Source organism: Falco peregrinus, chromosome 6, assembly GCF_023634155.1.
Source record: "Falco peregrinus isolate bFalPer1 chromosome 6, bFalPer1.pri, whole genome shotgun sequence".
Taxonomy (NCBI): Eukaryota; Metazoa; Chordata; class Aves; order Falconiformes; family Falconidae; genus Falco; species Falco peregrinus.
Window position 1 is genome coordinate 41,027,737 of NC_073726.1, and position 27,810 is coordinate 41,055,546.

The window sequence follows — 27,810 nt, forward strand, 5'->3', positions numbered from 1 at the left end:
TACCCTGAGAGACTGTAGAGTCTCTGGCCTTAGAGATATTCAAAACCCAACTAGACACGCTCCTCAGCGACATGCTTTAGTTGACCCTGCTCTGTGCAGCGTGGTTGAAACAGCAGTGTCTCCAGAAGTCCCTTTCAACCTCAGCAATTGTATGCTTCTGCAGTTATGAAGAACTTTACACAGTGAAACTGACACCACTACCACTACTCAGACTTGACATCCTATGAAATTGAAAGCCTGTCTAAAATGTCTTGCACATATGAAACAGTAACAACCCGGCCACTGGTTCATCTTCTCTGAACCCAAATTTCCCACTCAAGTCTGAATCCAGTAACTGTAACAGCAGCTATGCCCACAAACCTTTGACTGGGGACTCACGTCTCCATTACATCAGTGAACCCCACCAGTAGATGACTTGCACCTTCAATTTCAAGAGAGAGAAGAAAATGTGGTTCTCTTGCACCCATGACAATGAATATAATACTTTACATTTGGAAATAATGGAGGAATGAGATAGCTTCTCTCAGGATGAAGCTAGGAGCTTCTTGCTTTCCTCAGATGGACTTACCCACCTAACAAGCATAGCAAGAAGACCAAAAACTACACCCACATATTGAGCAAAGCTCAATCTGGTGAGAAGACTTTCACCAATGCTTATCCAGTTTGTAGTTTTGATCTGGTAAGCAGTACTGTTGGCCAAATTCCTAAAAAGACAAAGGGTTTTATCTACCTGTGAAGTTAACATTAGATGAGCTGGAATTCCAAAAATTTCAGGTGGTGCTCATAAACAAATGCAGCAGTCTATTGAATTGTGGGTTTAGCATTTAACAAAAAAATGTAATTTTAAAATGTTATTAAAGCTAGAGCTGTAGTTTCATTGCCCATCTTTTGAAATGGAGTGATGAAGATCATGAAGTTTATGACTTCATAAATCAAAGATGGTGGAAATGTAAAGATTTTATGAAAAGATTTATTCAGCAACAACAAAACTTTCAGAAACCAAGTCCTAGTCAGGCTGAGCAGAATTAAATGTGCATTGAAATGTGCAGATCCTTATTTGACAAGTCACTTGGTCTACTAACTTATCTTGCTGGAATAACAGATGAGGAAAGACAGTTTTTAGTCTTGTTCATTTACTTTGTTTACTTCCGTGGAAGTTGGGTCCTGGAAAAAGCTTACAAAATTAACTGACACATTTGATAGAACTGCCCTTTCCACCAGCACTGTGAGCATAGACTGTAACTCCAGATGTTACAGAACAATCAGATATTAATATCATTTTCCATGGTTTTTTTCCTTCACAAATTAGCATTATAGCGATCTCTGTTCTGAAAGTCTCTATAAGCACGTTTTGCATCTGTTTTACTGTGCGGGATTCTTCCAAAAGGTTCCAGATCATTGAAGCAGGCATCAAAAACTTCATCCACAGCTTTTTCTGCTGTTTCTTTGCTAACTTTTCTAACAGCCAGAATGGAACGAATTGCTCTGTCTCGCACACAAGTCTAAAGTGGGAATTAGATAAAGGAAAATCTGTCATTATTAGTATAAATAACTTTTTTCCAGGTTTTGCCAAGTATTAACTCCTACTACACATGCAATAATTTTTTGTATCACAGAAGAGTCAAACATTGCAATGTAATAAGCATTAAAGTACATTTTTATTCCATCACGTGTTGACTATGTGTTCTAGTTTTCCATGTGCAAATAAACCATCAGATAAGTAAAAGACATTCCATAGAAAGGAATTAAAATATAGTTTGGCATTTTTTTAGGCATCAAGTATTTGTACAAATTGATGCAGACACAAGAAAATACGTCAGAAAGAAATAGACATAAATACCAGTTAGTATTTTTCCAACTGAAATATGCTGTAAAACATACAGGAATGACTCCTTTACTGGCCATCATTTTGATACCTCTATGGCAACTTTTGCTTACAGAGTTTGTCTACTAAAAGATATTTAAAAATGTAAACAACCCAAGCTACAAGCTAACTGCCACTCTAACATGAGCAACTCCTTGGAACTCAACCTGTAGTCTTTGTTACTATTAAAAAAAAATTAATTCCTGTAAGACTTAACACACATGGTTATTTAGCACCTCTGCCAATCTCCTTCCTCCAGTTTTCAAAGACTTTTTAGAGTTTTACCCATTTAAAGTGGCTAAGGTATTCCCACTACATCCCCTGCCAAACCTTTTTTTTGCTTTGTTATTAACTATCCCTTGTCAGTGGTAATGGTCTATGATTTGAGTAAGTACTCAGGAATCTCACTCCAACAAAAATAACAAGGTGAAAAAAAAATTATCATGCACTGTTGAAGGTTATTAAGGTTAACTAAGAGAAAGCAGCAAGTCCATGTCATCTACTTCTTTCTCTGATGCTTTCAGCTATGAAAGTGTAAAAGACAGAGATCAAGTAGGTAAAGATGGCTCATAACAAATCACTAGACTTTAACATCTACAGTCTTTACCTGATGGTGTCCTTTTAAACCAAATTTAAACCTGGCTATTTCATTCATCAGTGTGCAGTCTCCACTGAGATTAGCAGCTCGAATCTATTGAGGAAAAAAGTGCCACATGATCAGAGAAATACACAGAAATACAAAGTCAAAAAAACTTTAACAAATTACTTTCTTCAATATCTTTATGGTGACTGCTGGTACAGAATATTCCCAGGGCCACTTCTACTTATTAAGTACCTATTACTGTTTATATCCACCCTTTCAGCCTCAATGAACTGCGAAGTATCACTATAGAACCTCTAAGTTTCTCCAGGGACCATCTTACGTATTCCCAAAGCTTAAATGAATGATCAGAAGAGATCCTAAGTATGTTTTTATTTATATATATATATATATATACACATGTATATGAACTGCTGAAAGAACATGGAAAGTCATATTCTCCCCAACCTGTATCAGAAGGTGTTAGAAGAGCCAGAAAGAAAGGCAAATACCTTTCAAAGACTACATGCAACATCCATAAGAGCAGTAACCCACCTGCTTTAGGAAAAGCCACATTTAAATGAGTATGTGTGGTAGGTGGATGCCAGGTGCCCACCAAGCCATTCTACCACTCCCTTCCTCAGCAGAACAAGTTTGGGGAGAAAATAAGATGGAGAAAAAACTTGTGGGTCAAGATAAAGGCCAAAAGATAAAATGAAGCAATAGCAAAAGTCACGCACACAGAAGTCAAGGAAAACAGAAGATGTTATTCTCTACTTCCCATCAGCAGGCGATGTTCAGCCACTTCCCAGGAAGCAGGGCTTCAGTACGTCCAGTGGCTGCTCCAGAAGACAAGTGTCATAAATAACTAATGCCCCCCTGCCCCTTTCCTCATTCTTTCTTTTACCTTTTCTATCTGAGCAGACATCACATGGTATGGAACATGCCACTGGTCACTTTGACTCAGCTGCCCTGGCTGTGTCCCCTCCCAAGACCTTGCCCACCCCCAGCCTGCTGGTGAGGGGGGATGTTGCAGAGACATCCCTGATGCTGTGTGAGCGCTGCTCAGCAGCAGCCAAAGCGCTGGGGTGTTGTCAACACCTTCTAGCCACCAATGCAAGCACAGCGCTGTGGGGGCTGCTCTGTGGTTCAGCCAAACCCAATACAGTTTGGATGTTTTATCTTGTTAGCTGTCTTGCCCTGTGCGCTATAATTTCTTTTGTCTGCCAGCTGTTCCACACTCTACCCCATCAGTTAGGAAACAGAACTAAAACTAGACTTCCCATAATTAAGCACCAGAGTGAAAATAAATGCATGGAAAGTATGAACTGTAAGCATTAAGAAGCTGACAATAAAGACTGTAAATATCATATATTAAAATAAGTATCGAAAGACCTGAACCAAACATATAATCTCAAGAAGAGCAAGAACATGCACAATCTAGATTTGTACATCTTCCCTAATTTTATGTTTGAAGTTTACACACTTAGAGGGGGAAAAAAAAAAAAAAAGATAGTTAATAATTCAGCATTATTTTATTGGGTTTACATGGCAAGATGTTGGGGCAGAACTGCTGGGATGGTTTCTGTGCAACAAGAAAAAGGGCTGCCCCCATGTTGGACAGAGCCAGTTTCAGCTGGCTCTAGAGCTGACTCACCACTGATCAAAGCTGAGTCCATCAGCAGTGCCTGAGATACCTCTGTGATGATATATTTAAGAAAGGATAAAGAACACTACAAGGCAGCTGTGAGAAACAGGAGTGAGAAAAAAATTAGATAAACAGCCCCAGATACCAAGATCAGTGAAGAAGGATGGGAGGAGGTGCTCCAGGCACCAGAGTAAAGATTCTCCTGCCACCTGTGGGAATGACCACAGTGACACAGATTGTCCCCTTCCAGCCTGAGAAGCAGACAGCAGAGCAGATATTCACATTGCAGTTTGGGGAAGGCCCATGGCAGAGCAGATGGCCATGCCCTGAAAGAAGCTGCAGCCCATGGAGGGTTTTATGGCAGAACTGTGGCCTGTGGGGGAGTGACAGTAGAGCAGTCCATTCCTGGAAGATTGTACGCTGTGAAACAACACAGGCTGGAGCAGGTCTTGAAAAACAGCAGCCCATGGGAAAGATCCACATTGGAGCAGTTCATGAAGGCCTGTATCCCATGGGAGGGACCTCACACTGGGGCAGGGAAACAGTGTGAGTAGGAAGGAGCAGTAGAGGCAAAGTGTTATGAACTGATTGCAGCCCCCATTCCCAACCCCCCTGTGCTGCTTGAAAGGGAAGGAGAGGAATAAACAACAGTCAGGAATGAAAGAGCAAAGTTGAGCCTGGGAAGAAAGGGAGGTGGGGAGAAAGGTATTTTTAGTTTTATGTCTCACTATTGCACTCTGTCGTTAATTGGCAATAAATTAAATTAATCTTCCCCAAGTTGAGTATATTTTGCTCGTGACGGTAACTGGTGAGTGACCTCCACATGCTTATCTTGATCCATGAGCTTTTTAGTCTTTTTTTTTTTTTCTCCCATCCTACTGAGGTGTGGGAGTCAGAGAATGATTTGATAGGTGCCTGGCAGCCAGCCAAGGTTAACCCTCCACAGTTATACAGAATGGCTTTAATGATACTGCATAAGGTTACTTCACTAAGTTTTATCTATAAAAAGATAAAGGTAATATGTGACTGCAACTCTCTTCCACAGCAAATATGAATTCAATTAATGAATTAAAATTAATTTTTTTGAAATCTTATTTTTTCTGTACCAAAATAATCATTTTGGTTCTCTCACATACTGGTTATAGGTGAAACCTGTGCACATCTTAAGTCTGGAATCAAATACATTCTCATTAAAAACAAGCAAACAAACAAAACCTAAAAGCAAAAAGAAACCCCAAAATAAAGCCACTATAATATTCTTACATATTTCTAAAAGCCACCCCATTCACAGAGTCACAAGAATGTCACTTCATAATATTCATCATAAGGCTAAGTCTTTCTGTGGTCAAGTGATACCAATTACATCAGAAATCAACTAAAAGCATGTGAATACACCTGACTCATGTACACAAGAGGAATCCTTAATGGTCCGTGCTCAGTTTAATTTTACCTCCTAACGCATGAATTTTTAAGGCCTTTCAAGCAGCAAATTCCTACGTCCTTCAAGATGGACATGGAGTCATAACTAAAGTGTACTATTGGCAACACCACACCTAATTGAAAAATATGTGTTATAGCAGGGGTCCTCAAACTTTGTAAACAGGGGGCTGGCACGTGGATTAAGTGGCAGGAAATCATCTGCAGCTGCTTGGTTTTCCCCCCCAACCCCGGCAGGGGGGGTTCTGTAAATACCGGGGGCCGGATTGAGCACCCTGGGGGGCCGTATCCGGCCTGCAGGCCGTAGTTTGAGGACCCCTGTGTTATAGGAAATTATAAGTTTGTTGTTAACCAAAAAAATCTAAACAAAAATCAAGTTACCACAGTGTTGTAAAAACTACTCAACGTACCAAGATTTGCAGGGGAGAAAAAGAACCCTATAAACATTTGATTAATGTGTGAACATACTTTCATCTCTAACTACTCTCATTTGTTAATAACCACTTCCTGTAACAGTTACACTCACAGTCATCACATTCTACTTTCACTGACTTATTAGTATCTGTGAAAACTACATATTTGTTTTCTGAATTATATTATTTAGGTTGACCTGACAGAAAGCACAAAAGGTATTAACAGGATCAAACCAAATTAAATCTGTGTAACAGCCTACCTATTTAAACACGAATCCCTAATAACCAGCAGTAATTAATATAATGACAGTAGAAGCATTTTCTCTTACCTCTGAACATGCTAAGTGTTTGACATTTCTAAACCAGTCAACATGTGCACGGCAGTGATCAAAAGCATGAATCAATTCATGTGTAACCACCCGATTCATATGGGATTGGTGGCGAATGTTGTTCTGACACAGAACAATCTGTGGAAGAGAAGATGTAGATAGTCTTTTCAGCAAGTTTCAGCATTTCCCTTACTTCTCAGAGATCCAGCGCACACCACCCACAACAATTAGATTCTTTAGATCAGTGTTTTTCAACAGTAACAGCCTCATCATTTCGCAGTGTACTAGCTCAGATACCATGGAACATCTTTCATTTATCTTGCTTTCGTGACTAGCTCTAATATCAGCATTAGTAGATTTAAACCTAGTAACACAACACTAAAAGAAGTGTGTAGTCTTTTTAAAGAGGACAATGTCCAGCACCTACCTGAGATGTGGCAGAATCAAAACCTCCACTGACACAGCCATCACAGTTTTCACAAGAAAAGTGCCGGTCATTGAAGACAGTGCTGAAAGGCCAAACAAAGAAAGTTATAGGGAAACCTTTGAAAAAGACCAGTAACTTCATGTAATAGTGATGTTACTACACAGAACAAGATTAATTAGTTTACATACCAACCAGATTGCTTCATAGCCTCAAGAAGAAGTTGCGCATATGGATCTAGAAAAACATTGCTGCAATCAATTTCTCCAGACAAAAGTTCTGAAAATCATCTATAATCAAAGTACAAAGATAGTATAAAAAAGCCCAAAACACTACACATGCAAATTCATACTCTGCAGTATTTAAATTCAGACTCTGCAGTATTTAACCCTAATGAAATGCAACTGGCAGCTGTTAGAGCTCTATCACTACGTAAAGTGATATAGAATCACGATAGATACAAAACTATTCAGGAATCATGTTACAATGTCTGTTAGTAATACACATAAGCAGATTGGCCTATTAGTGACCATTGTTTTCAATAACATTCATGGTCAATATTACGTAGTGAAAAGGGTACAAATGAACAAATCAACCAATCCTTTCAAGTTTTCACGAGAAAGAAGTAGAGAAAGGCTTTCTGAGAGGAAAAAAAAACCCAACATAGCCACTTCTGCAGTTGTATTTTCTTTATTATCACCAAAATCAGCGCGTTCATCGAGCAGCAGCGCCGCCCCACGAACCGCTCAGGCCCCGTCCGGCCGCCGCAGGCCGGGGAGGGGCCGGGCCGGGCCAGCGGCAGCGGGGAGCGAGCAGTCCCCGCCCCGAGACCCTGCGGCCCAAGGCCACCGCGCAAGCCACGGCGGGCGGTATCTGCAGAGAAGGGCGTCCCCGGTTCCACCCGGTGCGCCTGCCACTGCGCCAAACCCAGGCCCGGCCCGGGCCCCCTGGGGAAGCGCTTACTCGTCTCCAGGGTCATCCTCAGCATCAGCTGGCACCTGTTGTGGAAGGTGAAGAGGCTGCGGACCAGGAAGCTCTGCGGCTTCTTGTTCCGGTCTGGAAAAAGCCGGTAGCCGAAGTCGTCCTCCTCCTCCTCCCCCTCCTGTCTCCCCACCTTCTCCTCCGCCGGCGGCGAGGCGGCCCCCCCCCTGCTCCATGGCCTGGTCCCGCCGCCCGCCGCACCCGCCGGCCACCGTCCCCGGCGGCACCAATCACGGGGGCCGCTCCGCGCCACGTGACCGGGAGGGCGTGGCCAGGCAGCGCGGAGGGGCGCGGGCCGCGAGAGGAAGCGTGTCGGGCCGCGGGCGCATGCGCTGTTTGCTCCGGCTCTGCCTCCCCCTGCCGCCGGGGGGGCGGCGGGGCGCGGGGCCCGTCCCGCCGGGGGGCCGCGCTGCATTCTGGGAGGAGGCTCGGCCGCGCGGGGAGGGCGTCCGGCGGCGGCGGTAGAAAGAGGCACGACCTGGTGCAGGTGAGGTTGCGGCGGGACCGGGCTTATCGTGTCCGGCCTGGCCGTGCGGGATGGGGAGGCTCGGGGGAACCCACCCTGAAGGAGCCGGAGCTTCGTTTGTAACTCCGGGGTGGTGTGGAGCGAGCGTTGCTTTGGGGGCCTCCTCGGCGGGAGGCCGGGCCTCCTGCGGCGTGGCCTCGGCGCCCGCTGCTGGGTGGGCCTGCGGTGCCGCTGGGTGCCGGCCTGCTCCGCTGGATGCCGGCCAGGCCTCTGGGGCGGGGCGGCTGCTGCCCGGTGGAGTCGCTGGAACAAGGCAGCCCTGAGGTGCTGGGTAAGGTAAAGGAAGGCCCTAGTGCTGGGGGTCTCAATAAAATTGCCTTAAAGGGCGTAAGAGCTGTACAGTAAATGCGTCTGCTGGCAACGCGTGGGTTAAAGCCGTCGTTGCTAAGCTGTGTGAGCAAACAGCGTTAAGCTAGTGGGGTGATGGAGCAAGTTTACATTAAACACTTGTGCAAGACGCTCTAGAACACGAGAAAAGAAACTGCTAAACCTATTGTTAGATGTATAAGAATATTATTTTAGTCAGTGATAGCAAAAAGAAAAGTTAACGGATCACAGTGTATATTATTGCGTCTTTTAAAGTATCTTGTTCTAGCTGCAGTTGGCCAGAGTGTACTAGGCTGTATGGAATATGTGGTGTGGCCGTGCCCAGGTTTCATGGAATTAACTGGCTGAATATTGCAGGGACAGTTCAGTATAGGTCATCAGTTGTAGGTGGAAAAAAATACAGTAAACACCTACATTGGAAATATGATGAAAAATATGCATTTTTTAACTTCATCTAAGGGTTTTTTTCCACTTTGTTTCAATGTGACATTCAGAAGATTTTAGGAAAAACATGGTGCTAGGGTGTAAGTGTGTAACCACCTATGTATAAAGTAGGGAGAAGCACAACTGCTGCAGCAGGACATCTGCTCGGTGGCTTAGTCCTGAGCATGGAATAACATTTCTGCTTTGGTAGTGTTAATTCACTAGTAATTGTGCAGTGTATTTTTCCATCTTTCATGAGATTCTTGTCCATCATTACAGCACATTGTATTGCAGAAACCATTAGCTTTGTTTGGCCCATAATTTTTTTATATTTTTGTGCTGTTAGATTATTATCTTACCAGATGTTAATAATAAATAAATTTAAAAATCTAATCTTTTTTTTCTTCTCCCCTAAAAATATATCTCTACAGAAAGCTTCTTTGTCCTTAATGTGAGGATTGTAACTGATGCTGAAGCATTCAGTCAAGAGGTTATAGTTACCATTTGTAGCTTACTTTGTCTATGTTTGTATTTAGTTCATTATGATTTACTTAATAACGATTATTTTCAGATTGTTTGCTTTATCCTTTCGGCATTTTATACTATGGGCTGTACAAATGTGCAGGTTTGTGTTTGAATTGTAACCAAGAATTCTTTTAAAGTTACTTTTTACTTGTGACTTGATACTTACATGATAATACGTCTTTCATTTAAGACGCTAAAAATAAGACAACAAAATTGATGAAGACTATTAAGTATTAATAATTATCAAACAGTGTTTCAGGTACTTGGAGGGGTAATGATGTGTACAAAGAGCACATTCAAAGAATATTTTTGACTTTTAATTCACTAGACTTCATAATAAAATGCCTCATGTGTTTACTTATTTCTGTGCTAAAAACACATGCATATTTGAGCGTCCTTACTTGTAGAAGTCAAAAGTGCTGTTTGGGGTTGGTTCTTCATACACCTTGTTTCTGTTCAGATACAAGGCAGCAGGTATATCTTAATTAGTTGTTGGGGTTTTTTTAGTTAAAACTTAACATGTTAAAGTGTTTTACATTCTTTCATCTGGGAAACACTGCAGAAATTGCTTTAAACTAAGACCACCTTCTTACCACTTTCAGGATTTTCATTGACTTGTTGGGTGTTTTACCTTACACTTGGTGAGGAAAGCATGAATAGTTGTTTGTTATGTTATACTTCGTTTTATCTGAGTAACTTCCCTTAATTTTTTCAAAGATGTTTTACAATTGTTTCTTCTTAGTCTATTAGTATTTAACGTTCCTACTATGCTGTTGGGAAGCCTGTCTTGCATTGTAAGTCAGACTTAGTTATTTTGAAGTAGCTATTTTCCTTTGATACATACTTCCAAGTTTTCTTTAGAAAGTTTTTTCCTTGTAATTTCGCAGAGTACAATGAGTGCACCAAGTAAAGCACTAGAGCTACAGCTGCAAATGAAGCAAAATGCTGAAGAGCTGCAAGATTTTATGAGAGAATTGGAGAGCTGGGAAAAAGATATTAAAGAAGTGGATTCTGAACTAAGGAAACAGAGTGGTGTCCCAGAAGAGGTAAAAAAAAAAATCATAAGTCCAGTGTCAGTATTAACTCAGCTATTCATAATGTGTTAATGTTTGTAATTACTTTTTGCTTCAGCAAAATTACACATGTTGATTTAAAATACCTGAATAGGTGTGAGCTAACCCAACTGACTTGTTCTTCATCTGAAGTAGCCCAAAGATTCCTCTGTAGACTTTCACCAACAGAGCTGTGGGGCAGTAGCCTCTGGAGGCAATGAAGCCAGTAAATTTTCAGTCACTTCCAGGTAGATCAGGGAGACTACTTCTATTTGTAGCATCAGTATTACTTATTTACTGCTGACTTTTACTGTATTGATGTTATTCTTCAGTGATACTCTGCAGAGAGTTGCCTTCTAAAACTTAGCTTTGTATCATACATGTAATATTTCCTATTAAGTACTGAAAGATTTACACTTGCTGTCCTTAGTGGTTTTGTAGAGCTCCTGAGAGCAGCTTGCTGGATGGATTTCCAGAATTAGCCAGTAGGTAGATACTATACCTAGATACAGGTACTAGAAATTCTTCAATACAAGTGACTTTCACACATCTGTTTTATAATAAATTGCTTATCTCAATTTAGAATTTGCCACCAATTCGAAACAAGGCTTTTAAGAAGAAGAAGAAAAGCAAAACTAAAGTTCCTTCAAAGATAACCACTGAGGAAAACAAGAAAAATAAGATCAAGTCATATGATTATGAAGCATGGGGAAAACTTGATGTGGTGAGTCAGAATGTTTGCTTGTTAACTGAGTCTTGTCCCCGGTTGATTCTTTTAAGTAAGATTTTGTTATGATGCTGAGAGTTCGGTCCACGAATCAGTATCTTACTGTGCTGGGTGCTGTATAAACACAGAAAGCAGCTTTCTCCCCAAAACATTTACAGGTAGTTACACATTTAAAAATTGGAATATTTAGAAATACTTGAGTTTTCTATTGACTGTGCTCTCATCCAGCAGATTGATTTGACTTTAAACCATTTTTTTTCTTGAGAATAGGTCTATTAAAAGGTCATAATTATTACAGAATATAAGACTAAACACAGCTGGCAGTATGAGAGGATAGATTTCTCACTTTTGAAGTGTGGAGTACTCCTTAGTAAAGAAGACTTAAGCTTAGAGATTTTTAAAACCACACTACTAATTCTCCTGAAGTCTTACTTGTAGTATTTTACATTGATAAATTATAATGAAGGTAATAGTTTATTTTGTGTGATTTCAGGATAAAATACTTGAAGAACTTGATAAAGAAGATAGTACTCATGATTCTGTATCTCCAGAATCGGACTCTGAAGAAGATGGAATTCGTATAGATGCAGAAAAGGCTCTTGCAGAGAAGGAAAAGGTTATAGTATTATAAATGTTTGTTATTTGCCAAGTAGCAATTTAAGTCATAGAATCATTTAGGTTGGAAAAGAAGTTTGAGATCAAGTCCAGCCATTAACCTAGGACTGCCAAGTCCATCACTAAACCATGTCACTGAGCACTGCTTCTGTATGTTTAAAAAACACCTCCAGGGGTGGCGATTCCACCACCTCCCTGGGCAGCTGTTTCCAATGCTTAAACACCCTTTCAGTGAAGAAATGTTTCCTAATATCCAACCTAATCCTCCCCGGGTCCAACTTGAGGCCATTTCCTCTTGTCCTGTTGCTTGTTACTTGGGAGGAGAGACCTACTGTCACCTTGCTACAACCTCCGTGCAGGTAGTTGTAGAGAGCAATAATGCCCCCCCCCCCCCCCCCCCCCCCCCCCCCCAAGTCTCCTTTTCTCCAGACTAAACAACCCCAGTTCCCTTGGCCACTCCTCATCAGACTTGTGCTTCAGACCCTTTAGCAGCCTCATTGCCCATCTCTGGACACGCTCCAGCACCTCTGTGTCCCTCTTGAGGTAAGGGGCCCAAAACTGAACCCAGTATTTGAGGTGCAGCTTCATCAGTGTGGAGTACGGGGGGACAACCACTTATTGTCCTGCTGGCCACACTGTTTTGGGTACAGTCCAGGATGCTATTGGCTTTCTGGGCCACCTGGGCACACTGCTGGCTCATATTCAGCTAGTTGTCAACCAGCATCTCCAAGTCCTTTGCGGCCAGGCAGCTTTCCAGCCACTCTGCCCCAAGCCTGTAGCGTTGTGTAGGGTTGTTGTGACTGAAGGGCAGGACCTGGCACTTAAGTTTCTTTTAAAAGATTGTCCACTGAGATGACACCTCTGGTAGAAGAATTGCCCATTTGGAATTTATGTCTGTTTTCCTTGATATTCCGAAATAGAAGATTCTCACTGCATTTCTGTTTCTTCTCATCACCAATTGCAGCAAAGCCTGTCAGGCTTGCTTTGAGAGGTTGGATTGCTGTATAGAATTACCATATGGATCAAACTGGTGTTTACCTGAACAAAGGGTCTGAATGCCGCAAGCTAAATCCCCAGGAATTTAAGATTAGTCCCCTTGTGAGGCCAGTACATCTAGGAATGAGGGGTGAGCTTGTGTCTTCCTTGCCTTGGTAATGGCAAGTTCATACCAGTTTTACCTTATTTTCAGAGTAGAATACAGCAAGACCTATATCATGCTTCAATGCCATATGAGATAGATAGGTTAAGTTGCATACAACTTCTGTGCTTCTGAGAAACTTGTTTGCAGGCACTATGTATCAGTTCATGCTTTTCTTCAGGCTTTTTTTAATATTGTCTGCATAGGTGACATCTGTGTTGTTTCCCTGCTGCTGTGGAAATTCTTTGATGTGTAAGCTGCAGTCTACACTGAGAAATTGAGATGTCTTTGACCATTATTGTATTGGCTACAGTGAAGCAGTTGAGGGCACATGAGATAAAAGTTGTGTCCCAAAGGAGGCAGAAATGAGAATAGTCACCTTGGAAAGCAAAGGTGACAAATCTAGTTAAAACTAAACTCAAAAAGACGTCAGTAATTTTCTATGCCAATTTAACCAGCTATGTATGTGCTTGTTACAGGTTCCTGGAAATTACTTTACAGATGTTGAAAATCACTAAATAATAAAACCATGTTATTGCATAAATAATGAGAAATATTTAATATAGGATGCTTAGAATATTGTAGTCAAAAGAAACTTTTCACAGTAAAGCAGTACTTTGTGAGAAATGTTAAGCAAAAATGTTTGAGCATTCTGGAATATAAGCTTTGAATTCTTTCACCAAAAATTAGCAATGCAAATGTACAGTAATTTGCTAAAAAGACTTTTTCTGTTCATAGGGTAATAACTATTTTAAACAAGGGAACTTTGATGAAGCTATAAAATGCTACACTAGAGGGATGCATTCTGATCCATACAATCCAGTATTGCCCACAAACAGAGCATCGGCTTTCTGTAGAATGAAGAAGTAAGACTTACATTGTTAAATCCATAGTATTTTCTTATTTGAAATGCTATCTTCAGATTTTTTTTGTCTGATTTTCAGTCTTGATTATAGTATTTATCATTTTGCGATACAGTTTACGTAAGACGGCTGTTGCAGCCCACTGCAGTTTCGAAGTATAATAGGAATTGCCAGGATAAGGAATCTGGTAGTCTTGCTCATCTTTTTATACTCTGCTTTCACACTAGAAGTTCACCATCTTCTCTGCCAGTGTAAGACTTCAAAACAAGAAAAAAGAGAAGGTTCAGTGAGCTCTACTTCTAAGGCTTTGATTTGTTTTGGGGGAGGCAAGGGTACAGGGGAGCTGGTTATTCTTTCTGTTGCAGTAGAGATTGTTGACCTCTGTTTTCCTTTCCTGTTTTGATGTATTAAAAATTTGAGAGACGTTTAAATGCTTGTTCTGTGCCCCTGCTGAAACATGTAAGATTTCCACTTTAGAGAGAACCTGTACAGCTTCAGAGTAAGCTAAATAGCTGAAGCTTTGGGTTTTGTTACCTAGATGTGTCCAAACTCATTCCTATATTTGACAGGTTTTCTGTTGCGGAATCTGACTGCAATTTAGCACTTGCTTTAGACAAAAATTACACAAAAGCTTATGCCAGAAGAGGGGCTGCTCGCTTTGCTTTGAAAAATTTTCAAGGTGCAAAAGAAGGTGGGTGGTCTTAAAATTCTTTCTTTGAAATACATACAAACTGTCTGCTTGAATAAATCTTGTGTGACTTGTTTATTTTGTGTAAGAACTGAATTTTAGTTTCCTGTAAACAAAGAAACTAAATACCACATTGCATATTCTGGCAAGGTAAAATTCATGCAGCAAGTCCAAATGATTGCTGTAGGTATTAGTACTTGTAGGATAATTCAGCTTTGAATGTCTTAGAATACTGTGTTCCTTGCAATATCTGAGGCTTCTTAGATAACTACAAAAAAGGGTTATCTCAAAAGAATGCTCTTTATACTCTGTTTACTAGCCTGTAGTTCCTACCTGAAACATTGTTTTCTGATCTTCTGATAGATTATGAAAAAGTTTTAGAACTGGATGCAAACAACTTCGAAGCAAAAAATGAACTGAAGAAAATTGATCAGGTAATAAGAGTAATAGGCCCTAATGTAAATTAATGCACCCTGTTCAGTTTCTATCTGTATCAACTTATAACAAGAACTGAATTCAATAAAATCTCATGCTTTTTCGGGCATTTCAAGTTCACTAAGGGCAAAATCTGTAATCAAGTTTCTTCTCAATTCATGTGTGCAAACATCAGTGTAATAGTGGATTGGTAGACTAAGACTGAATGTGTGCACTAGCATAGAGTGGCTTGGGGTTTTGTTTGAATGTTCGTTCAGATGTATTTTCTGCCTCCTGTGTTGATGTTTTTTTCAAGTCATGGTTAGTATTTTGGTACAAGGTAGCACTATGTAAGAGAGAACCTGTGTGTGCTCTTGGCCGTAAAGCTGAACTGCTAGCTTGCTTGTAGTTCCAGGAGTCCCACTGCTTGTTGTGGTTTGCCAGACCAGAAAGTGGGTTTAAGCCTAGCAGAATGTAATACTCTGCTGCAAGTGTGATCCCTTTCATGACAGGGAGAGAATGTTGATTATGATAAGCTTAGCAAATATAAACCCACTTGTCATTACTGTGTGAATATGCTTATACGTTTTCAATTGTAGTTTTGAAAGTGCTTGAAAAATTGATTTTCAGAATGAAAACCAAAGTCTCCAGTAATTGAAGAGATAAGTGATTTGTGAACTGGAATATATATAGACAGGTTCTGTGGGTCATTTTACGTTGTGCTTCAGAAATGATGTACTTTTTATTCACCAAGTACTTGCAGACCCTCATAGAAATACATTTTCAAGAACAGTTTAGAATGATCTCTTCAGTTTGTATTCAACTTAAACACAGACACTTCCGTTAAGATGCAAAAGTCTGCCAAGCATTTTAAAAGTTCAGAATATATCATAATGTTCTGAAAATGTGTAAGTGGGGGAATTAATTCCTGAGGAAAAAAAAATTGCATCTTTGCAGGCTTTGTCATCAAAAGAAAGTTCAGAACAGAAAGAGTTTGAAGATGTGGTCAGACCAGAATTAACAGAAGAAGAGAAGAAACGCATTGAAGATCAGCAGCTCAAGCAGAAGGCTGTTACAGAAAAAGATTTGGTAAGTCACAAGCTCTGGTGGAACAGGAGAGAGCTAGCAAAGAGAAACATTGTGTTGTGCTATTAGCTGTACAAATGTGTAAATTAAACCTGATACTTCCCTGAAGTTCTTAAATACAATGTTTGTGATATAACCTTAACTGTTTCCCGTTTTGGGCTCTACAGAGAGAGGGACAGTGAGTTCTGTTTGGGCTTTTAGCCCAAATTGTATATGATAAATTTCAAACATCTTGTAAGATAAGTAGAAGTTGAACTGTATTTTTACAAAGATCCCGTTTCTCCAGTATTAGATGCATCTTGACTCCTGCTTGTACAAGTAGAGTTGTGGACTCTGTTTTGTGTTTGCAAACCTCTGATTACATAGTGAAAAAATAGACTTCATGGAGTGCAGGCAACCATGACAACAAAAATATATTTCTGGATACATTGTCTTGACTCGGTTGGCCGTTTGATTTATCTCTCTCCCAGTTGTTGCTGTTACAAAATAACATCAGCAACTAAAACATGATTTTCTTACCTAGCTAGTAACCTCTGATATTTTTATCAATGTTCAGGTTTCCTATACTAGTAGTTGTAAGAGGTAGTTAGTAGGAGAAGAATGAAAGCATGCATGAAGTAGGTAAAGGGAACAAAAGCTTGAAGAGGCCACAGAAAAGCAGCCCAGCGCAGTACTTTCTTGGTAGCAGAGTTGACTAACAAGGGGGCCTGATCCTGAAAACATGGATCCAGGCAAGTATGAGCTGTGATATTTGCTTTTTTGGTAGTAAGCAGAGTAGTAGTGGAGAAGATAATACATGGCTTTATATTAGTACTGAGAAGCAAAAGACAATTTTAGTCTCTTGGAAACAAACAAAAAAAGTAATGTAATTTTTTTTTTATGGAGCATTAATTAGAAAATAGTGCAACATTTAGGCCCCAGTCATATTTGAGGATAACAATTGCATGGATGTAGCAGGATAAAGATGGATTTCTGTAGTGCAAAAAGTCATTCTGAAAAGGGAATTATAAAGGTTCAGCTTGGTTCAGCTTGTATTTAAATTCAGGAGGTACAGGGTGGCTTATCCTGCACTTTGAATGTAAAGATAAATCACAAGTTATAGACTTAAAAGTTTGCACTTAAACTATGCATGTAGCAGGATTTTTTATATCCTCAAAGTACTGGAAGAAATTAAGATACTTTTTGTGGTTTACCTCCCAAGCTTAGATAAAAATAAATACGCCATAAATATCTGCCCTGATGTGGGTGTTCTTTGTGATCCATCTTCTTGATATTGTGACCCTGTCTACTGAAAAGGAGAAAAGTTCATTGCTATAGATCTTTCTGAACGTAGGTTTTTGTTTTTTTTCTAATCTAAATATTAAAGGGTAATGGGTATTTCAAAGAAGGAAAGTATGAGGCTGCAATCGAGTGTTACACCCGCGGTATAGCAGCAGATGGCACCAATGCCCTACTGCCAGCTAACAGGGCCATGGCCTATCTCAAGATTGAAAAGTAAGTACGATTGCATGTGCTATACTGTTTCTTTCTTCATGGTGAACGAGACAAAAGAATGATCTAGTAGATTTTCACTCAAGTTTAGTTAATGTCACTCCTAATTCTTTTTAGAATTCAGTATAGAATAAATCATAGTGAAAACAGTAAGGGAGAGAGAACAACTTGATATGTGTGATCTTTTAATGCGTTTCATAGGAAGGAAGTTCAGAGAGAATAAAATAGCATCAGTATGAAATTAGTTTCTAAAGTTTGAATTTCATTCTTTCATGTGAGTAAAATTCTAGATACTCACCTTTCTCAAAGGACCAGCCCAAAGCTTTATGTCTTTTTTTTTTTTTTTCTTTACTATAAAACCCAGTCAGCTACTAAATGTTGCACTGCAAAAAGAAGTGGATTATGAATTCGGACTTCAAAGGGAATGGATAGGAGCTTTTTCTGGAAATCATAATCTTCTACAATATTTTTCTTTAACTCCACTAATGGAGACATGTATGTGTAGTTAGTTAATTTTTAATTAAACTTTATTCAAATGATCAGTAACAGTAGGAGATGCATGCTTTCTAGCAAATGAGAGAAATTCCATTTAACCACTTTTGAAGTCTGAATTTTTTGACTTCCTGTTGGTGTGGTAGTTTAAAACTTTTGGACTGGTAGCATGAGAAGCAGAGAGCTGACCGTTGTGTTGGTCATTTGTTCTAACATGACATGTTTAGGTATCTGTAGAAACAATACATTGATTTCATAATTTGAGATTATAAAATAGATTGCACAGCTAGTATTTCTGACAGAACATCTGTAATTTAGTACTAAAGCCATAGAGGACATTGTAATGCAAATAATGTTCTCGGAGAATCAGAGAAAGTGATACTTTGAATGACCAAGCAAGAAAATTGATTCTGTATGATAAAACTGTGTATCACGGGTCTTTACATGTCAAAGATGACCAAACAGAAAATGCAACAGAAGCTCATTGTATTCTTATAAACCTCTAGAACTGATGAGAACTGCAAAGAGAAAAAATACTGTTTCCATAAATTTAATCATAGATAAAAGAGAAACGAATGGAAATACTTTAATGTACACATAGTGGAATTATGACCTAGTATAACTGTGATGAGGAAATTTGATCTTACAACGAAGCTTATGGCTTTAATGCAAGGATGTACTTCTGGTTTTGAAATAGTTAAGAATTCAGATACAGAGAAATTTATTCTCATATATGCTTGCTTATCCTTTCTTGAGTGTGTGTGTGTAATGGTATTTCTGGTTTTCAAAAGTAAGAAGCTTTGATGCTGACTTTCATTTCAAGGCTATTTAATGTTTAAAGTGGACTCTGCTCTGACAAGCTTTAAGCATTTATTTTCACAGAGGAAGTGAGTTTCTCTGTGATGATAAAAAGAAAATCAGCAGTGTGTCATGAGATACCAAAAGATTTGGCTGAAATTTCAAGGTGCTGAGAAATCATATTTTATATGTTTACTTTTATTTTACATTTTAGCTCAGTGGTGTGTATTTATATGTATATAGGTAATTAAGATCTGATTTCATATTTTAATTGTTTTGGATAGATCTGTCTTTTCAGTTGAAACTGCCTCTTGAAAATGATTATTAATTTTGTACTGTTCTTTTGCTGAGATATGAAGAGGCAGAAGATGACTGTACAAAAGCTCTGCTTTTAGATGCCTCTTATTCTAAAGCCTTTGCTAGAAGAGGAGCTGCCAGAGTTGCTCTTGGAAAGCTAAAAGAAGCTATGCAAGGTATGACTTTGAATTAGTCTAAATGATAAGTAAGAGATGAGTGTAAGGACATCCTGATTTCTTTTATAATAGCATTTCAATCAATTGCTGACTAATTGAGGTTAGAAGTGCAAAAGTTAAGGATGATGGAGTTTTATTGTGTGTCATTGAATATGTATAAAACATTTTGTGCTGGTATCCATGCAATCAGTGAATCGCAGGGGACAGTTTTGCGCAAAGTTACAGCTATTGTTGCTTATGATAAGTAGTAAGAAATACTTCGAAAAATGTGTTTAAAAACTAGGTCATGATGTAAGCATTAGGATGACTTGCCTACCTTTAATGATATTGTGACTATGAAGGGAAAAATAGAAGGCTTAAAAATTTGCAAGGAGTACTTTGTAACTTGAAATTGTAAATTGAAATACAGTTGTTGCATGCTGTTTCTTCCTCAGATTTTGAAGATGTTCTGAAGTTGGAACCTGGAAATAAACAAGCAATGAATGAACTCACTAAAATAAGGAATGTATGTATACTTGTGGTTTTTGTTGTGTGTTTGTTTTTTTCTAAGCCTATAGTAATAGAATATTTTCATTCTTTATTCTGTAATTTTTAACATCTCTTGTAATTATTCATCAAACTTTTGAACTTTTGGAAAACTTACTTTTTTTTTCAGGAATTAGCTGAGAAAGAACAGTGGAGTAATCAAGAATATCCTGCAGTATTGATAAAAGAAACAGAAATAAAAAATATAGTGAAACTGATTGATAATCCATTACACCTGAAATCAACAGTAAGTTATTTTTTGTGAGTTGCTTTCTATAATGATGGGAGAAATAGAGCTTAAAGTTAAAAAACACTTACAGCTTATTTATGTAGGCTAACTCCTGGTGGGTACATCTTGCCCGTGGAAAGCCCAAAATTTACAGATATACTGTTTTGATATTCTGCAAGAACATAACTTCAGCATTTCCACAAGTGTGTAACAATAGCTATGGTGTAAGCATTCAACCTGCAGTACCACACTTTGGGAAATATGGTGTAAAATGTTTTCACAAAAATGTGAAAAACGCAAAGGCAACCTCACAACCCTGTCCTGGATCCATGGCTAATATTGCAGTTGAGAGTAAAGGGGAGGCAGCTGAGTCTCTGTGTTTAATTGCAGACTTGAGAAACCTTCTTTACATCTGCTGTTTGCAGTTTTTATAGCTGCAGTGATAACAGGACACGTTGCCTACCCATGTCATATGCTGGTGTCACCTAGGGTTACTGCAAGAGATTTGAACCAGCATTTTAATCCACATAAACTGTAGAAAGCTGGATATTGGCTTTCAAGAAGGAACATATTTGGACTGTGAATTGTCAGTCGTTATGGTCAGATTTATGAATTTACATATGACAAAATAGGATAATACAGAGAATAATACCAGCTTTCTTTATGTATTAGGCAACCCCTTTTACTACATTTAATCTTTATACATTCAGCAGTGAGTTGTATAAATACAAGGCATGCTCATGCGTTGTGTGGAGTACTGTAGTGTTTTGCTTTTGATTTCAAAATGTTTGTTTACTACCATTAAATACAGAATTCAGATGGATAGTATTAATAGAAAATGTGTGATTATTTTCATACTTTTAAGGGAGGGAAGTATTATGCACTCTCTATAACCAGATACAATATTTCTAGAAAACTAAATGAATTTGTTGTGAAGTAGCTGAAATACTGGAGATAATTAATATATTAAGTTTACAGTTTGGCTGCTAAATTAAGTGGAGATACTAGGTTGATTATTTTTTTTTCTTGTTATTCTGTTGAGGTAGGACAAGTATAGATGAAGCAGCTGTGCTTCTCTAGTGCTGCCCAAGGATTGCAGAAAGAACTTTTTTTTTGCATGTCCACCAGGCATCCTCCCAGTCTTGGTCCAATGATGAGATGGTATATTGTCTAAGCAAGAGTGTATTGTCTGTCAATACACCAAGACAGGGTTTTTTTTGGCATGGCTTAAAGCAGTTTGCAAACTGCTGTAAAGATGATGGCATTGTGTTAGAGTTGGACAGAGAAATCTGCCATTTCTAAAAGTCTGAATTTTTGAGTATGTTTTGAATCTGTATTTCTAGAGCAGTATACACTATGTCCTTGTTCAGGAAACAAAATTCCAAAGCAAAAGGTGATTGTTTTTTTTTCTTCCTCTGCCCCCACTATATGGTGCTCTCTTGTAAGACCTGGGAAAGTGATACTAGGTGATGGCCAAAAATAACAGTGGTCATGCAAAATTAAACAACCTGAAACATTTTTGTTAGCATATAATCTAGGGTGGAATGAATTACCTTATATTGTATGCAACTTGGTCAACCAACAGGGCTGAGTTACAGATGTTTATTATCTCAAAAGTTTAAGTTGGCAGTCAAGGCCTATGTTGCTGGATACTCACTTGTTCAGCTAAATTACAAAGCTTGACTGGGTCATATGGTAGTCCTTGCCCATTCAACCTTAGTAGGAAGGAAAAAATAATATTTTTTTATTATTATTACAGGGGAAATAGGATGCAGATTCTGAGAATCTTTAGTGTAAGGATTCAGTGTTTACAAGGATAAGGCAATAACATGATCACATGGTAACAGATATAAGGCATCCTGTACAATGTCATGAAGTTTCCTTTTTTGCCATTTATCTCACATGGAAGTATCTTCCATGTGCACCATTAAAGATGAAACTGGTTATAATGAGATTATTTTAAATTAAACACAGCTGCTTATCTGGGGCCTGTATATACACTGATGTTGAGGGACACACATGACATGATGAATGTGTTCCGTTTAGAAGCCTTTGCAAAGAATAGCCATTGAAGAAATTGATGATGACACACCTGATAGTGATTTGCCCAGCACTACTACTTTAGTCAATAACTGGAGGAATTCAGTGAGTGTTGAAACAACAGAGAATCTAGATCGGGATGATCAGTTGACTACAACGGACATTCCAAAAGCTAAGCACTTGAAAATAGAAGAAATCAGTGATACATCACCATTACAGTAAGTATAAAAATTCTGATCCTCCCTTTAAAAGGTAAATGTAGTTGAAATGTAATCTTCATTTTCAGGTTAGTGCGTATGATGAGGTATCAAACATATTTTGGAGAATTTGAATTAAAAAGAAAATACTGAAAAAGAAACCCCACCAGTTCTTACACATCTGCATTTTTGATCATGCAGTGGTTGAGACAAATAAGATCTGTTTAGTTTCAGGTGGAAAATTAGTATCTTTCTTTACATTTGAAATATAAAGAAATTAATAGTATTTTCCTGCATGCCATACCCTTTTGCTCGTGCTCTCGTCTTCCCTAGCTGTGATTTTTATTTGTAATGTTTTAAAGTAAATTTTGAGCAGAGCTCAAACATTCTTTGCACACCAGTTCTGCGAGAGAAAAGGAGCAGATGAGAGGGTCCCCAGTCTCCTCTGCTGAGCAGACAGCTGATAACTTTGGGTTTGCTCAAAGTTCCCAAACTCTGTTGTGTTAGCAAGGGAAACTCAAGTGTGGCTGGCTGAAGCTAGGCTGAAGTATAGAAACCACTATCCTAACTTTTATTTCTGCTAGGCGTTGGAACTCTGCTTATTGTCTGCTGCATTAGCATAATCTCAATCTGTTAATAGTAAATACTTTTTATGGAATTCTGATAGAAGAATTTCTAAGAAACACCTTCCCACACCTACCTTTTCCAGCTCAGATGAATTTACTATGATGTGTTGAAAAAATAAATGTATTTCTTAGCCTTTTTATAACTTCTGGAAAGTAAATGGACTTAACTGACCAGTTACAGGACAAAAAATAGCCCCACTGTAATCACTGTTACAAAGTTTGTTAATTTGACATGGTTATTGTTGTACGTCATGAAATTGCAGAAAAAGTCTTTTTTTTTTCAGCTATGTATCGTAGATATCTGTAACATAAAATGCAACTATTTCTAGAAACAAAGTAGAGAAAGGCTGAGTATATTTGTGTTTGCAGATGTTTGGTTAGGGTTTCTTTAGGAAAAAGTGAATCAAGTGTAAAGCTTCCATAATTTGAAGGGATTTTTTTTTAGATACCTGCTTAAAGTAAAATACATTATTTTAAAAATAATTTGGTAGTAGTTTAGCTTTTAATGAATTGAAAGGTCTCCACATAGGTCTCAGTGTAGGATTTCCTTGAATGTTGTCTTGATTATGTGTTTCAAAATCTCTCTGCAGGCTTTCTGCTAGTGTGAAAGGGATTTCATCAATGTTGCATCCATCTTTCCCTGTGAACAAACAGAGAGAAAAAGAAATCAAAAGATCATTTAGTTCTGCTTCTACAGTCCCTGCCATTCCTGCAAATTCCTTCCAGCTAGAGTCTGACTTCAGGAAGCTGAAAGACTGCCCAGAAAATATGTATTTGTACCTGAAGGTAAGAAACGTAGTATTGGTTGACAGTGCTTGGACAGTTTCTTCAACTGGCATTGAAGAAATAATGGAAACTTAGGTGGAAAGGGTGGCTATGTGTAGAGTGTCTTAACAGTGTACAATAGTTACTTTTCTGAAGTGCCTTCACTTAATACTAAGTAGTTTGATCCACATCTGAGTATTTCTCCTCTTGTGCCTGACTGACTTTGCTTTGAGTACACTCTGCATAATCAGTTTCTGCAAAATCAGGGACTATGTCTGAAAAAGATTATGTAAAGGCTTAAATGCAGTAGTAACCATGTTAAATTCTAATTTTCAAATGAATGCTTCTAGGGTAATTAGACATAGCAACTCTCTTATCTCTCTAAACTGAGGAAGTGCTTGAAATGCATCAATCTACTTAATATGTACTTCTGCTTATACATATTTCACAATAAAAATTCTTAGAATCCTTTTAAAAGAAGTTGGGGTTTTTTTGTGATGATGGTGACAGCTAGATTTGTTCAATGTGAAATAGTGCAAGTGATTTGATTTTTTTTGCTTTCATGTTATGTCAACATTATCAAAGACATTCTAATAACTTATTTCTAATTCTTGTGACTCAACTGTATTTTTTTGCCTAAAAATAACACTTTTTTTAATTTTTCCAAAGCAAATAGAGCCTTCGCTTTATCCAAAACTGTTCCAGAAATCCTTAGATCCAGACTTGTTTAACCAGATACTGAAAATTCTACATGATTTCTACATTGAGTAAGTTTAACTCCACCTTTGTTTTACATGCTGTTCTGTTTTTTTGGTTGGGGTTTTTTATTTGGTTGGTTGGTTTTGGTTGTAGCTTTTGGTTTGTTTTTTGTTTTTGTTTCTTTTCCCCTCCCTAGCCCCATCCTTGGGCTTACAAAACTATTTCCAGCATGCGGCATTACATGAGCATGATGCAACAATTGGAATGATTCAATTGTTGCTTCTTAAAAATTAAACATATCTTGAAGAGTAAGATATAGGAAACAGGTAAAGAAATAAATGGCCTTTACTGTATGTTGTTGAATTCAGTTCTACTAAATAACATCAGAAACTGAATATTAGACTGCATGAAATTTTTTTTGTATTACTCTGTATGTCATCACGTATAATTGTACATTATTAGCTTTCTATATTAACTTTCTAAGGCTGAGAAATACAGAGGGTTTGATATTTGTGCGATGCTTACTGTGATGCATTCCGATTTTTTTTTCTTTTTTTTTTTTATTACCTGCTAGCATTTTACATTAGCCTGTGGTAAATGTGTATTGGAGCTAGAAGTTCTGATAAGACAGGACCTGACAATTACTTTTGAAATCTCTATGCATGCTACCAGTTGAGTCTTAAAGTTCATTTTGCCTGTCAGAGACAGTGTATTGCTTCTCTGAATTACTCTGAGAGCACACGCTCAGAATGTTTTTAGGGTGGTGTTTTATGGAGAAAAGCAAGAGTAAATCAATGTTTGCCCTTCCTTCAGTTTCTTTAAAAGAAAATATCCATCATGTGGATGAATCATGACATCTTAAGAGATACAGTCCTACATTTGGTGGTATTACATGCAAAGGCTAGGAAGTTGAAATTATTTGCAGTAAGGTAAAAGACATTTCTTCTGGAGGGAGACAGGACAAGTTGGGAAGGAAAAATAACTATTTGTTGTAAGTATTGTAACAAAGACAGTGGCTGTTTACTGTTGAACAGGAATGTAAAATGAATACAATTAGAAATTTTCTGGATAAAAACAATGGTAACTATAATGAGGTGCTCTTTGAGCTTCCTATGACCATAGGTGCTACTTCCCTTCACACACCCAAATATGTATAGAAACAATGATGTTACAGCAAGGTGTAAGCATTAGATCATATAATTGCTACTCTGTATGTGAACAGCAGTCAGTTTGCATCAGTCTAGGTTTTTATATTTCTTCACTCTTGCTCTGTATCAGAATGATACTTGTACAAAGACTTCTGGATGATGACTTTGCTTCATGGGTGGAAGAATGAACAGAAAAAATGAGAAAGGCAGGGAATATGAGAATTCCATTGGTTCTTTAATTTCTTTCTCCTGAAGTCTTTAATATTGCTTGGAGCTACTGAATCTTTCTAATCAACAGTAGTTATTTTTATATTTCTAATAATCCTCAGGAAAGAAGAGCCATCGCTCATCCTTGAAATCCTCCAGAGGCTATCTGAATTAAAAAGATTTGATATGGCAGTGATGTTTATGTCAGGCTCAGAGAAACAAAGTAAGTAATTTTGTAGTGTCTTTTTAAGCTTCATTTGTGATGCTGTAGAATCTAGCAAGAAGTACGTAAAATTTAGTGCTGTTGTTGTTTATTCCAGGTAATAATCAGTTAAGATCTGTTAGTTGTCTAGCTTTTTGATTGTTTTAGAAGTTAATATGAATTTCATGTAATTTTTCTTATGTTTTGATTTATTATTAATTGTTAAGACTTAAACTACACCTGAATCCTTGTGGGTTTTATCAGTAGTGCTGCATTTTAGTCTGACGAAATAAGCTTCGCTAGCATTTCAGTTTGGAGCTGCTAGTGTTACAATTTTATGAAGTTGTATGAAATCTTGTATCTGAAAAGCAAAGTATCCAAGTTACACAGTTTCCATAATTTATTACTAGGCAATCCTGACCTTACTGTTCACAAAAAGAATGCAGATGTTTCTAAACCTCTCGGCCTGGTCATCTTTCCTGTTCTTGCAGCATCACTTATATCAACCTAATATTCAAACTAATATTGGTTTGAATTCATGGCTTTTAAAAGTGGGGTTTGTCTCAAACATTTTCTTTATTTAGCACACCAGACAGTGTAACAGTGAGGCACTTAAAAGCAAAACATTTCTCTGGGACCAAGTAATATCAAATTTACTATTTACAGCTGAGTTTCACTGATAAACATTATACTTCCAAAATTTTGATATCTGAATCCCCTTAAAATAAAATGACTTGTTTGACTTGCTGAAGTGCAAGCTAATTCCTCTCAAGAAATGCAATCATGCCTTTAACTTGATGAAAGCTTTATCTGCCATCTGGCATTAACTTTTGTGTTCTGTATTTAATGGCATAGTGTCAAAATAGTAAACAAAACTGTTTATGTTGTCAGGATTATATACCTGTTTAAGTAAATGTTGTTAGGTGGCTCATGGGCTTCAAAACAAAGTAAGAGCTTCCCTTTGCTACTGTTTTTTGATCTTTTCCATAGTTTTAAAAATTTACTCCTATTTCAGCTGTATAATCCAACCTGTACTCTGACTGAGGAAAGAACTGGACTAATTTACCTTAAGAGCATGAACCACAAAAATTAACAGTTGATGTTGGGTTTTTCTTTAACAGTTACACAGGCATTGTTCAGTCACGTGAACCACATGGGATTGAAAGGTACTTCTGTTGAAGAATTGGAGAAGAAATACGGCATTTTCTCTTAGGGAGATGACTGACATGTAAATTACTGTTGCCATACTTCTTTCATGTGGAAGTCAGCTGAAGAAGCCCGTAAAGACTGGAATTTTGTTGCTTTTGTATAAGAATGAAACTCTTAAACTTGGTTTGGTCAAATGGCAAGTGCCTGAAGAGACAATTCAGGTTCTTCAGGTACACTTGCTTTCCAGCACCTGAAACAATACAGATCTACATTGTCTTCAGCAGAATCTGTTTGCCTAAAAAACAGTTGGGCAGATTGGCATTCAGGATTTGGACTGCAGATGGAGATACTTATTAAAAAGAAAAAAAAATTTATAAACATGTCTTCGGTAAGAATGAAATGATGTATATTACAAATGTGCATGGTTTTTTATTTTAGAAAATAAACTAAATGTTGAATTAAAGATACTAAATTTTTAAGGATTTTTTATTAATATATATATGCCTAAACAGTTTTTCTCTAAGGATGCACACATCAGAACATAAAACGTGCAAAGTAAACTTGAGGTATGATGGCCAAAAAATTCCAGAAGTCTTTTCCTTGATTTTACTCAAAAGCTGAGTTTTAGCATTGACAGCCGGATAATTCCCGTGAACCTCAACTGTACTTACAGAATAGAAGGAAGACAAATACTGTAGAATTCAACTAA

General features: G+C 38.1%; 2 protein-coding genes and 1 long non-coding RNA gene across 5 annotated transcripts; 1 reads left to right on the top strand and 2 right to left on the bottom strand.

Moving 5' to 3' along the window:
• Positions 1-950: 950 nt before the first annotated feature.
• On the bottom strand, positions 951-8,091 carry ATP23 (ATP23 metallopeptidase and ATP synthase assembly factor homolog). 2 transcript variants are annotated; one of them, XM_055807684.1, is made up of 6 exons: positions 7,659-8,091; positions 6,887-6,932; positions 6,699-6,780; positions 6,272-6,409; positions 2,472-2,555; positions 951-1,502 (listed from the first exon to the last, which is right to left on the bottom strand). In XM_055807684.1, the coding sequence occupies exons 1-6, from the start codon at positions 8,089-8,091 to the stop codon at positions 1,299-1,301; spliced, it is 987 nt and encodes a 328-aa protein (XP_055663659.1). In that variant the 3' UTR covers positions 951-1,298. The 2 variants fall into 2 exon arrangements, with proteins under 2 accessions (XP_055663659.1, XP_055663660.1); XM_055807685.1 differs by having other exon boundaries at positions 6,887-6,985; positions 7,659-7,791.
• Positions 8,032-27,564, top strand: RPAP3 (RNA polymerase II associated protein 3). 2 transcript variants are annotated; one of them, XM_055807683.1, is made up of 17 exons: positions 8,032-8,163; positions 10,365-10,523; positions 11,113-11,253; positions 11,750-11,872; positions 13,748-13,875; positions 14,442-14,563; positions 14,924-14,994; positions 15,932-16,063; positions 17,427-17,554; positions 19,193-19,314; positions 19,749-19,819; positions 19,970-20,086; positions 22,115-22,326; positions 23,522-23,717; positions 24,366-24,463; positions 25,873-25,973; positions 27,074-27,564. In XM_055807683.1, exons 2-17 carry the CDS (start codon positions 10,371-10,373, stop codon positions 27,163-27,165), a joined length of 2,007 nt encoding a protein of 668 aa, XP_055663658.1. In that variant the 5' UTR covers positions 8,032-8,163; positions 10,365-10,370; the 3' UTR covers positions 27,166-27,564. The 2 variants fall into 2 exon arrangements, 1 of the variants encoding a protein (XP_055663658.1); XR_003556449.2 differs by lacking the exon at positions 8,032-8,163 and having other exon boundaries at positions 25,845-25,973.
• On the bottom strand, positions 21,149-23,515 carry LOC114013464 (uncharacterized). The gene is made up of 2 exons (XR_003556450.2): positions 23,006-23,515; positions 21,149-21,783 (listed from the first exon to the last, which is right to left on the bottom strand). It is a non-coding gene; the product is annotated as an uncharacterized LOC114013464 (long non-coding RNA).
• Positions 27,565-27,810: the final 246 nt, after the last annotated feature.

Bases quoted from the DNA above. Each gene is read 5' to 3' on its own strand.
- ATP23 (XM_055807684.1), bottom strand. From the start codon at position 8,091: ATGCAGCGCGGCCCCCCGGCGGGACGGGCCCCGCGCCCCGCCGCCCCC. The intron at 6,933-7,658 runs GTAAGCGCTTCC...ATGTTTTTCTAG, and splicing joins GAGGATGACCCTGGAGACGA to ATCCATATGCGCAACTTCTT. The intron at 2,556-6,271 runs GTAAGAGAAAAT...TTTCCTCAATAG, and splicing joins AACACTTAGCATGTTCAGAG to ATTCGAGCTGCTAATCTCAG.
- RPAP3 (XM_055807683.1), top strand. From the start codon at position 10,371: ATGAGTGCACCAAGTAAAGCACTAGAGCTACAGCTGCAAATGAAGCAA. The intron at 11,254-11,749 runs GTGAGTCAGAAT...GTGTGATTTCAG, and splicing joins CATGGGGAAAACTTGATGTG to GATAAAATACTTGAAGAACT. The intron at 19,315-19,748 runs GTATGACTTTGA...TTTCTTCCTCAG, and splicing joins GCTAAAAGAAGCTATGCAAG to ATTTTGAAGATGTTCTGAAG.